We start from the raw sequence: 12,880 nt of genomic DNA on the forward strand, positions 1-12,880 counted from the left end.
CAGCAAGGTATATTTCATACATTCAAATATTGTCGATTCCAAACAGCTATAAAAATACAATACAAGATGACATAAACGATGCGCGATCAATCAGAAGATACGGAGACCCCTTTGGGTTGAAAGGTCACACTGGGTGTTGCTTAAACATGGCGTAACATTGTACCATTCCAAGACCGTAAATTCTACAGTAACAATTACGCACAGTTTTATCACCTAGTATTGCCTATCTAGGTCCCCTCTACCGTTTTATGGTAGGGCCATTATCTTCAAGGCTTTGTTATTGACCATTAACTGGTGTACTACATCAGAACGCGCCGTTCAGCTGAACGCGTACCCACACCGCATTAGCGCAATAATATTCCAGTGTTTCAATCCCGTCTGGAATTTCTGCACTTTGGCAAATATTCATCGAATTCAGTCCATTCCCCATGCATCGAGTGCAGTCTGCGATGATCTATAGCTCTCCCCCCTCTCTTAAGGATCCCCCTCCCCTGGGACGTGGTATTACACATACAAACGTGTATATTGATACACAAGTAAGCCCCTCGCTGTCCCGGGGACAGAGGAGGTCAAACTGTCATACCATTCATCCAAAGAGTTATTCTCTAAGCAAGATGACTGCTAGACAAAGCAGTGGGGTTCATGGCTAAGACGCTAGTCTGTCTCACAGGCCGTAAACCATATTATTTTTTACCTTCAGCCCATCCCTTACTGTAATTCTATACCCCTAAATGAAGCAAGTCTACATTTTCCAGTTCTGAATCCCCCAACTCAATGAGCTCCTTTTGAAAATATATATAGTCGCTTGTTTCTAAACAATTATATATTTTCAGAGACTATTCAGTCTACTAAGACACATACGTGCTGTAATAACAAACTCTTGATACAGTGAACCCCTTTAATCCGAACACTATAGTACTAGAAATATAAATTTTCAGAGACTAGTCAGTCTTCTTAGACACATACGCGCTGTAATAACAAACTCTCGATACAGTGAACCCCTTTAATCCGAACACTATAGTACTAGAATCACGAGGCGCTTACTGTTAGGAACGCTAATATAAAATAAAGGGAAATTATTTAATACCATGTGTCTTTAAAATATAGACTTGAATCAACGTTGGGATAAAACAATATTATAAGGCCTAACGCCCACATGCTACACCAGGGTGGGTTTTTGTATAAGATTACAATCAGTGCATACGGAAGTACGTTTATAACTGTGAGGACAGTGGGGAGGCGATATAGATCGCCGCATGACGGTATCCCCGCTTCCTTGTGTCCTCCATCTCATGCTAGCGCACGTTTGCTACATCCCTGTAGAAAGCTCATCGTGTATTTTAATAGAAGGTGAAGGGGTTATGTAAGAACCCCTTGGCCTCCTTGGGATTTCCGTGAAGTGTGTTTGTCTGAATAGTTATCAACAACAGCTAACAGCGGTTAGTGAATCATAGCTGAATCATTACTGCATCATTGATAGCGAACAAAACATTATATGCCCAAAAAACACTTAAACACACAAATACATAATATAATTCGATCCATTTCAGTCGATGCTAATTCTCTTTCAAGACCAAGCGCTTTTAAGGATCAGCGCGCTGAATTCTCTAATGACTACGCTAATGTCTTTTAAAGAACGTGTATTCTGAAAATGGGGAGATTGAAAGACTCAGTAACGCTGACCCCCATGCCTCCGCCACTCACCGGCAAACAATCTCCAGTTCCCATCATGGAATATTTCCATTCTTCCGAGTTTGGTATCAAACATCATGAAGTTTCTCCCGACACGTGTGATGAATTAAAATCCCATTACCGTTCCTCTCGTCATCACAAGACTGACATTCTAAGAATATTGAGGGGCAGGTTAGGATCATTGAGGAACGGCGGACTGTTTACACCCCAGCCTTGACAAATATTATTCCAAGGAGGCAGGGACCGACCCCCAATGCCCAATATGTGTGCATTTCTCAAGATTTGAGTCCCTTAAACGATCGATTTCTGTGTGTACGTAAAGATAAAAAATAAAGAACAAGGGTTGGTTGGAATACAACGAAGTTGTATATAAACAAATCAAAGACTCACCTGCAGATCCTGTCTGTCCCATTGTTAAAAGTTTACCTGTCCGTCCAGGTGAGAAGCCGCTGGTTTCTTATTTCAACAGGTAAGGTAATTAAACTCCACTCCAGCTCGAACCTGTAATGAACACAGCCAACACGTTAACCATATCTTCCTTGAATATCACTGTGTACTCGTTCGCTTCCTTCTTCCCTCCTGCCACGCCTGACGCTGTAATCCACGCCGATTATAACATACGTTCCTTCAGCGGTGTGATACTTGAAGTTAGTAATCCCCAACCATTCCTCGTTAGTAAAACTGGCATTTGATTACGCGAGCAATGGTCTACCAGTTGTGGGAGAATACTCCCATACCACGCGAGGAGCCTAGTCACCGATATAGTTCCCTCTGCCGATGTGAAAAGCTTTTGTACGCGATAAACAATCGGAATGATGCGTTCCGTTCATCTCCAGACTGCTGTACAGTGTACTCGGGTGCACGTTTTTGTCTTGTCACGCGCTGTTCGGAGCTCGCTGCTACTTTGCCAGATGTGCAGGGACCGTTCGCCTGGTGCCTTGCCAGGCCCATGTGTTCGTCGAGGGGATTTGGTTTCAAATTATTGCTGACAGATTTTAAAGATATATAACTTCGCTTTGCAGGGTGCTGACACGCTGTGTCTGTCAACGTTCAGTGTCGCACCTTATTCGGGATTACTGGCCCGGGCGAACAACCGGAGCTGAAGTGAGTTTGTATCAATACGTTGCATGAATATACAACATTCATGAGATTTCACACTATCTTTTGAACTATCACTTTAGATAATACAGTTTTCTCAAGCCATGCTGGTGTATTGTGTCATGACCTCTCAAATGAAAAGCGCAAATGAAGCAGACAGCCACAACGAGCGGCATAAAAATATATTCATTCACAATGAAATCGGAACCTCTGCTGGATTCCATGTACTGTGGAACCTCGTCAATCCGGACACTGTTAATCCGGAAACGCACCAGCAATTTTTAAGGACGTCCTACTTTTTAAGAAATAGAACTTTTTATGGACAACAACTTACTTGTGGTTTTAAGACTACAAGGATGATTCTTGCTCCTTCATCAGATGAAGGAAATACTTACAAATTCATTTATCTGAGGAAGAGGCAAGAAGCCCTGAAACGTCGTCACAAACAATAAAGAAGTTATCCAATAAAATTCCACGTCTTCATGTTCTTCCAACGTCTAAATACCTATCAAAGACTTGCCCACGTATAGTTAAAACAGAATTGCTACCAATAATTCGTTAATTCCGAACCTTGATAAACAGGACGTTTCCACACGTGTCCGGATTAAGGAGGTTCTCTGATAACGGGGGGACTCATGACGTTAGAGTCTGTCGTGTACAGTCCAAGGTGATGTTTGGGGCCCAAACATCGGTAATCCCAGGTAAATATGACCAACTTGGCACGGACAATAAAAGGTCAACCAGCTGCCCAGCATGGGGTCCGGCCCGGGGGTGGGCAGGGCTGGCTAGCGTCTCCCCCACATGTGTGATGAAACAGGCACTGCTGCCTCGTGTTATATGGCATTTACACCGACTACATGTGCTGGGTAATATCCCGTCATATAACAATACCACCACCACTATACTACTGCGTACGATACAAACCCGTGAAGGATTAGAATTAATCATAAGCAACCTATGCTTATCGCAAGAGGCGACTAAAGGGATCGGGTGGTCAGCTCGCTGACTTGGTTGACGGATGTTGTCGTATCCCAATTGCGTAGATCGATGCTCATGGTATCAATCACTGAGCTGTCTGGTCCGCGACTCGGTTATTTACAGACCGCAGGAAAACGCTATGGTTCAGGGAATATGTGACAAACTATATGCCTGAAGACGCGAGTCTTTAGCTGAGACTTAACGGGCGATAGTTCTTGAATAAATCGGGAATGTTCTGGAAGATTGAGTGTTCGGTGATGAGTGAGTCAGTGAGTGAGTGAGTGAGTGAGTATACTATTATGCCGCTTTTCGAAATATTTCAATAATGCCAATGAGACCGTGCTGATGAAACGTATGTATGATTGCGTTATGTATTGTATTATATAATAATATTTCATTTATTCGACAACTGGGTGAGTAGACAGTTGGAATCGCTAGCGTATCTACATGTTACATGAGTGAGTGAGTTGGGCTTAACGCCGCTTTGAACAGTATTCCAGTTATATCACGGCGTGCCAGCTTAATGTGGGAGGGAAGCCCGAAGTGACATAGGTCTTAGTTGTTTACAACTTCGGTGATGTGGAAACGTCATTTATAGACTTTATCTTCCAGCACGAACATGGTGCTGACAAACCTAGAAACATAATCAGATGGAACCGGGAGTCGAACCAATGATGCTGTGTAAGTATTTCATTTCAATCACGGCGTGTCAGCTTAATTTTGTAGGAATCCTCAAATCCTCAAATAGATCCGGTAGACGCTTACAGCTTTGGTATTGTGTTGACAATCCAACGATCATAAACAGGGCCAGTGTTGGATTCGAACCTTCGACATGTTGATCCTATCATGACCAAGTGACGCAACTCAGAAAAACAATTGCGACATCCCTAAACCCTGGGCCAATCATATCCCAATATATATATATCCCCCACCTTCCCGATATATATGTGTGTGTGTGTGCGTGCGTGCGTGCGTGCGTGCGTGCGTGGGTGCGCGTGTATGTGTGTGTGTCTTTTGAATACGGTTCCTACAACAGCGTTCCTTAAATACCATTTAAACCCTTATGTATTCGACAATATAGCTATAGGTTTAAACAATGATGGTGGTGCTTATATTTGAGTAGACTTACCTGCTGTTTTCTTTGTATCGATCAGAGAAAGAGTGTGGAGACTTCGGTCGTGACTGTCATTAGCAATACAGGAAGTGACGTAATCGGATAAACACATCCGGTATCTACTCCTAAACCTGTTGATGGTATATAGTAAATAGTTCCAATACACGTTTTCCAGGATCATGTGTGGTTTGCCAATTTCCTACGGAACTACTACAGAAGTGAAATAGAAATGAATGTTTTTTGCCAAGACCATAATTCATTTTAAATACTCTGCCCTCCTACAAACCTGGAACTCGCCCAACTATCAGGCAACCACATAAATATCCCAACCACTTTTACACGACATTAACAGATAATACATCAACAGATTATTTCTGTTGCTAAAGCATTAGAAGGAGAGAGTGTCCACATCATCATCACTGAATCATTGGAAAAACATAAATCGCGAGAGTGTGATTAATTGTTGTTTTAGGCCGCAAGCTATATCATGGAGGTCTGTAAATAATCGAGTCTAGGCGGGGAAACGAATGTTTGTAAAGTTAAGAAACGATCGATGCTGTTGTGCTACGACGACACACGAACACCAGATCACAGACCGGAGGCATCCGACACTTATAAGTGAGTGAGTGAGTTGGATTTCACGCTGCTTTGTACAGTATTCCAGTCATATAACGGCGTGTCAGATTAATGTGGGCGGAAAGCCCGAAGTGATGCAAGTCTTAGGCGTTTATCAAAGCGGTGAAACCCACTAGCACGGCATGGTGCTGACAAACCTAGAAACGTAAACATGGCGAACTGGAATTCGAACCCACAATCATAGGTTCCTGGCGTTCCAAGGGACACAACTCTGTACAGGGAATTGCGGCGCCGTAGGCAAGGCAACCCGTGACCCCCTCATAAGTAAGCTTTTACGACAAGGATGGGGTATTGCGGACATAGTCTGCATCTGAATCCCAACCGGAAAGGAAACTCGAAACAATGAACTGTTCATCCCGAAACACACATGAGCAGGCGCAGTCGGGTAGCCCAGTGGTTAAAGTGTACGCTCGTCACACCGAAGAACCGGGTTCGATTCCCGATATGGGTACAATGTGTGAAACCCATTTCTGGTGTCCCCCGCCGCGCTATTGGTGGAATATTGCTTAAAGCGGCGCAAAACAATACTCACTCACTCATATATGAGCATCAACTCCGCGGAGAGTGAGTGAGTTGTTTAAATCTCGTCGTCAGTACAGTTAACGATCGAGTGACGACGATGTGAAACAGATCTTACTTAATTAGAAGAATTCACACACACGTCGGTCTTTCTTTGTGTGTTTGAATATGTCGAGGGCACCTTATTCTTGGGAACAACATTTGGTAACATCTTTAGATTCATTGTGAATGAGTATGTGAGTGAGTTGGGTTTAACGCCGCTTTTAAAATTATTGCAGTTATATCACGGCGTGTCAGCTTAATGTGGGAGGAAAGCCCGAAGTGATGCAGGTCTCAGACATTTTCTATAGAATTAATACTTTTCAGAATATGTAAAAGAACACCCGATTCTTATTATTACAAATACGTGTAATTAATTTGTCATGGCATGACAGATTAACTACAGTTAAATGAAATAATCGGGTGTTCTGGCATGACAAACTAACTACTGTTAAATGAAAGAATCGGTGTTGTTTAACTTCTTTTGAGTAGTATATATTCGTTCAACGCCATATCCGATTATGAACTATACAAATAATGCACATCAGAGCTTGGTTCAACGTCGCCATGACGTCATGATCAGTTGATGACAGCTGTCAGTTATCATCTTCACGAGGCAAGGGAGATAACTGACTTTAAAAGTCTAGTTCCACCCTTGCCGAACTAGGCTGGAATTCGTAGCGACACCAGTGGCTATTACGAGTTATGCCCCTTCTAAGCCTCTCCCAATGGACCAATCAAATTCCACCTCTCGTATCACTTACATTGGCTTCATAAAAATGGCGGCGGCCACTCAAGACGATCTGATCGATAATCAAGGTCTTATTGTGATAAAACGGATCTTACATCGCGAAGTGCATCAAATCACGTGAGCACCTTGATTAAAACATTGAAAAGATTTGGAAAATATCGGTTGACAACGAATTGGCGCTACACATGCTTTGCAAATACTAAAATCGACCTAAATCTGCAGTTTGCGAACCGGATTTCGATTTCTTTGCGCGATTTGATTGGACAATGCATAGACTCGTTAGTCCAGCCAAAATGTAACTATTATACCAGCCTACTTCGGCAAGGTCGGAAACTGGATTTTTACAGTCAGTTAACTCTCTTACCTTGGGAAGATGTCGGTTATTGGAAACGTTTGATGCTATAATGTAAACTTGTCTGTAAGGTTAACCACCCATTCCTAATATCATCCATACAGCGATACCTCTGTTATCCGGACATCATCTATCCCTCCAAAATCGACCACATTAAAATGTCCGGAGTAACGAATCATTGTTATATGGCAATAGCCTTTATATACACGTGAGTGAGTGAGTTGGGGTTAACGCTTCTTTGAACAATACTCCAGTTATATCACGGCGTGTCAGCATGCTGCTTGAGGAAAGCCCGAAGTGATACAGTGAGTGTATGGTTTTACGCCGCTTTTAGCAATATTCCAGCAATATCACGGCGGCCCGAAGTGATACAGGTCTCAGACGTTAACCACTTTGCTGAAACCCACGAGCACGGGTATTGTGTTCATAATGGGAGCGATTCTTGGATTCGAACCCAACAAGGGACATAACCCAACATCGAATCGTGGTCTTGGACCACTAAACCACCCACACTTTCTTCTAAAGCTATACGCAGGAGTATATGTAAGCTACAAATAAACTACAATGGCCGTAAAACGCAAACTACATTTATTCTTTTTATTCCTAAACGTGAGTAGTATGTACACCATCCAGAAATGTCTTTGTCTTCCAAACAAATTCAACATTGAAAAAAATGTGTAACTGTCCCGTGATACTGCGATGTGTCTATCTGACGTCGTTACCATTTCAGAGTGAGTGAGTGAGTATGGGTTTTACGCCGCTTTTAGCAATATTCCAGCAAAATCACACCAGAAATTGTCTTCACACATTGTACCCATGTCGAGAATCGAACCTGGGTCTTCGTCGTGACGAGCGAACGCTTTCACCACTAGGCTACCCGATCGCCCTTACCTTTCAGAAGGTAAGGCATATGACATAAATAATTCAATGGAAATACAAATACTGAATTGAAAATAATAAATCAAATAAAACATGGACAGCTACGGTTGTGTAATACCTTATTAAATCAACAAGTAAGAAAAACTTCCAAACTCAACGTTTGCGGTGAACATCCACGGTTAATGATGCCTATCAAATGTCGCTCCCTACAAACACATAGCCTCTTGCCCCATCGTTGCCAATCTCCGGTTAAATGTGTTCTCATTCTCAAGAACCCCTAAACAAATATATCTATTTTCACCGCTGCAGCATGGTTTAACACCTCTCTGTCCTCACAGAACAACAGCGCTGTGAGGACGTCAACCATCCCTGTGGCCAGCTGGGTTTTTTGCCGTCCCTATGTATAGAGGGAGTATATCTATCTGTCTGCCCTTCACTATAGCTGGGAGGCTGGCGTGATGCCACGGAGGTGAGGTGAGGTGAAATGGGGTTTAACGTCGCATTCAAGATTATTGCACTTTTATTTAGCCTTTCTGTTTGTTTGTTTGTTTGTTTGTTTGTTGTGTAACGCTGCATTCAGCAATATTCCTGCTATATGACAACGGTCTGTAAATAATCGAGTCTGGACCAGACAATCCTGGTGATTGAGAATCGATCTACGCAATTGTTTTAAGATATGATGACATGTATCAATCAAGTCAGCGAGCCTGGCCACCCCATCCCGTTAGTCGCCTCTTACGACAAGCATGCTTGTTAGAACGACCTGTTCTAACCCGGATCTTCACAGGTTTTACAATAAAGCGAAGTGCATGCACCTACTTGTGCACATTATTCCGGACTAATGCCGGTTTTATAGTTCTAGCCGAGAAACCATGCCGCAGTTTAACATGAATACCCCACTCAGACACTGTATACAGACTCCCAGCCGACCAGTCCTTCTTTTATCCAATAATGCCGAGCGCCAGACAGGGTAACAACAAGTACCATCTTTTAACGTCTTGGTATGACGCGGCCGGGAACAGAACCCCCGACTTCCGGGCAAACGCTCTATCCACTAGACCACGGAGGCGGTCACTGGGTCTTGAGCTCTTGGGTGAGACAAAACGTCATGCAAGGATTGTTTTGTTTGTTTTTTTGTTTGTTTGTTTTTTGGGGGGGGGTATTTTTTGTTGTTTAACGCCGCGCTCAGCAATATTCATGCTGCATGGCGGCGGTCTGTAAATAATGGAACCTTGACCAGACAATCCAGTGATTAACATCATGAGTATCGATCCACGCAATTGGGATGCGATGACATGCATCAACCGAGTCAGCGAGCCTGACCACGCAAATGTTTAAAGATTAATTTAACATGTACATGTTTGAAATTCACGGAGTCGGGCGACAGGTTAATTAATTCACTGCCACGCGTACATTTTCAAACGACATTGTCAACAGACACATACGCGAATTTAGGCGTCTGCTTACTTACTTACTTTGGAGATTTAACGTGCGCTTTCCGACTGATGCGTATTTCGCACACGGCGTCTGGCACAATACGGCTGTTATATACATATGTTTATTACCGTCATTTGAAAACAGGCAGTTGTATATGACAGCTGGCTATCTGATAACAATTAGTTTCAAATAAATAGTATTGTAAACACCTCATACAACAAACGCTAAACACATGGTCCCCGACATACTTGAATAATAATTCTTTTTCGGATCCAGTTGATTCATGTCATTGTTATTACACTCATTTGGAATTCGGCCAACCGGGTTAAAAAAGACCACATCACTTGTACATAACTATTCCAATATGTATTGAAATAGATAAATACCGGCGAACTGACGCGGGCAAATTGAAACTTACTGGACAAAGAAACATTTAAACGATCGATGTGTATGTGCATTAATTTTCCAACACTTGAGCTTGCACATAAATGCAGATATAAGCATAGCCCTGCACCATGACTGTGGAATATATGTATTTAAAAAAACAAAACCAATTATATAAAAGCAAGTCTAGCCAGCTCTATGCTTCAGCATCAGCATCAGCAAATGCAATGGAGAGAAGTCAAACAGATATACAGAAGATATCCGACCCGTGAAGATTCCGGGGTAGAATAGGTCTTCAGCAACCCGTGCTTGTCGTAAGAGGCGACTAACATGATCAGGTGGTCAGGCTTGGTGACATGGTTGATGCATGTCATCGTATCCCAATTGCGTGGATCGATGCTCATGATGTCAATCACTGAATTGTCTGGTCCAGACGTGATTATAGGTGGAAAATAGGTGGAATATTGCAAAGTGCGGCGTTAAACAAACAAACAAACAAACAAACAATTATATATTGACATGAAAGCCAGGTATTAGGTGCCTGAAGTGGGCCGGGCATAACTTGGATCAAATTCGTCTATTTAAACAAATAATTCTTTTACATGTGGTTAAAATATGTTGCAGATGTGAGCTCAATCAAGTTATTTTTAACAAATGTATACGATTGTGCAAAGAAGCTGCAAACGGCCTTGTTCCTTTTAAAGCTTAATCCTTATACAAATGTACAGATATAAAATACTTTTTCAATAATCTTACTGAAGTTTTAACCCTTAAATTCGTTTGAATGTTTTATAGCCAGACCATCAATCGTAAAACAAAGATGGCCACCAAACATGAACCGTAGCGGGAGACACCCACACGAGTTCAGCTCAATCCAAACAGTGGATTGAGAAAAAATATCGACAACACACAACAATCTCGGGCGACGTTGAGAAACACTATTGAAAAAAATAAAAATATGTTGTTGTCTTTTTAATGGAAGCTTCTAAGGTTAACTTTGATACGAGAGCAAATTGTACAGAGATTCCGCCCCAACGAGACGAGGTGAAATGGGTTTTAACGTCGCGTCCAAGATTATTGCACTTATACAGCGACGTGCATGCACGTGTATGTGTGTGTGTGTGTGTGTGGCTGCTTGTGCTAGTCCGGACTGATGCCGATTCATAGTGCTAGCTTACTGAGATACCATGCCGCAGTTTAACATGAATACTCCGCTAGGGACACAGTATACTGCCTCCGAGCCGACCAGTCCTTGTTTTAGCCCCATAATGCCGAGCACCAGACAGGGTAACAACAAGTACCATCTTTTAACGTATTTTGGTATCGAACCCCTGACCTTCCGCTCTCAGGGCGGGCGCTCTACCACCAGACAACGGAGGCGGTCTGACATACCTGAAACACTATTCGAGTGAGTGAGTGAGTGAGTGAGTGAGTGAGTGAGTTGGGTTTAACGCCATTTTTAACAGTATTACAGTCATATCGCGGCGTGTCAGCTTAATGTGGGAGGAAAGCCCGAAGTGATGCAGGTCTCAGACGTTTACCACTTCGGTGAAACCCACGAGCATGAGTATGGTGCTGACAAACCTAGAAACATAATCGGGGTGAACCGGGATTCGAACCCACAATCATAGGTTTCTGGCGTGCCCAAGGGACGCAAAGCGAATCGCGGCGCCTAAGACGACTGGGCCGACTGGACTGCCGGTATTCGAACCCACTTAAGCTAGATGAGATTACAACGTGTTTTATCAGTAGCATTTTCCCCAAAAGATAAAAATACACCTAAAATAAAATCTGAAATAAAATTTTCTAATTGAGGCTGACGGAGATTGACTGACGTCGGCCTGACAACCGTACTGATAATTTCATGCGGCGCCCACCAAGCGTCTAGGCCGCGCTGTTTGAGGTGTTGCGTAATGTGGAGTTTGGGCGTGAAGGAAGTGTGTGCATACTGATACATGTAGATTAGGGCGTATCTTATACTCCTTATTGCGCAAAGGTATGTTGATAATGGAATTTGCTTAATATTCAAACTCTGTTAATATCAAATAGGTTATCCGTGTAGGTAATATAAGCTGCATGTATCATTGTGAATTCCGGGTCAGATTTATCAATCATGTGAGGAGCACAGGTGATGAGTGGTCTAGTTGTGGATGCAGCAACTCGCTGTACAGAGAGAATGTCTTTGTCCCAGTCATGATCCTTGGTGTAGCGGCACCAAACGAATACACGAATCCGGGAAGGTGTGTGCGTGTGCGTGTGTGTGTGTGTGTGTGTGTGTGTGTGTGTGTGTGTGTGTGTGCAAGGTGTTGTGTGTGAGTGCCTGGTGTTGTGTGTGTGAGTAGTGTTGTGTTTGTGCGTGGTGTGGTGTGTGCGTGGTGTTGTGCGTGTGGTATGTGTGCGTTGTGTTGTGTGTGTGCGTGGTGCGGTGTGTGTGCCTGGTGTGTGTGTGTGGTGTGTGTGTGCGTCGTGTTGTGTGTGCGTGGTATTGTGTGTGAGCCGTGTTGTTTGTGTGTGTGTGTGCGTGGTGTTGTGTTAGTGGTGTGTGGTGTTGTGTGTGTGGTGTGTGCGTGGTGTTGTGTGTGCGTGGTGTCTTGAGTGTGTGCGTGGTGTAGTGTATGCGAGGTGTTGTGTGTGTGCGTGGTGTTGTGTGTGTAGTATGTGTGTGTGGAGTTGTGTGCGTGGTGTGTGTGCATGGTGTGGTGTGTGTGAGTGTGCGTGTATGGTGTGTGTGCGTGCGTGGTGTTGTGTGTGTGCGTGGTGTTGAGCGTGTGTGGTGTGTGTGCATGGTGTTGTGTGTGCATGGTGTAGTGTATGCGTAGTGTGGTGTGTGTGTGTGTGCATGGTATGGTGTGTGTGAGTGTGCGTGGTGTTGTGTGTGTAGTGTGTACGTGGTGTTGTGTGTGTGCCTGGTGTTGTGTGTGTGCGTGGTGTGGTGTGTGTGAGTGTGCGTGCGTGGTGTTGTGTGTGTGCGTGGTGTTCAGTGTGTGTGGTGTGTGTGCAT

At 43.5% G+C, this 12,880-nt stretch overlaps 1 protein-coding gene across 1 annotated transcript in view; it reads right to left on the reverse strand.

Moving 5' to 3' along the window:
- Positions 1-2,554, reverse strand: part of LOC124133383 — a 73,475-nt gene extending 70,921 nt beyond the window's left edge. Inside the window, exon 1 of the mRNA XM_046497773.2 lies at positions 2,083-2,554. Within this exon, the coding sequence (XP_046353729.2) occupies positions 2,083-2,104 (22 nt within the window). The 5' untranslated portion in view covers positions 2,105-2,554. The remainder of the gene's footprint in view (positions 1-2,082) is intronic.
- Between the last annotated feature and the right edge of the window lie 10,326 nt (positions 2,555-12,880).

This window comes from Haliotis rufescens, unplaced genomic scaffold (genome assembly GCF_023055435.1).
Source record: "Haliotis rufescens isolate VD_foot unplaced genomic scaffold, xgHalRufe1.0.p SCAF_21, whole genome shotgun sequence".
NCBI lineage: Eukaryota > Metazoa > Mollusca > Gastropoda > Lepetellida > Haliotidae > Haliotis > Haliotis rufescens.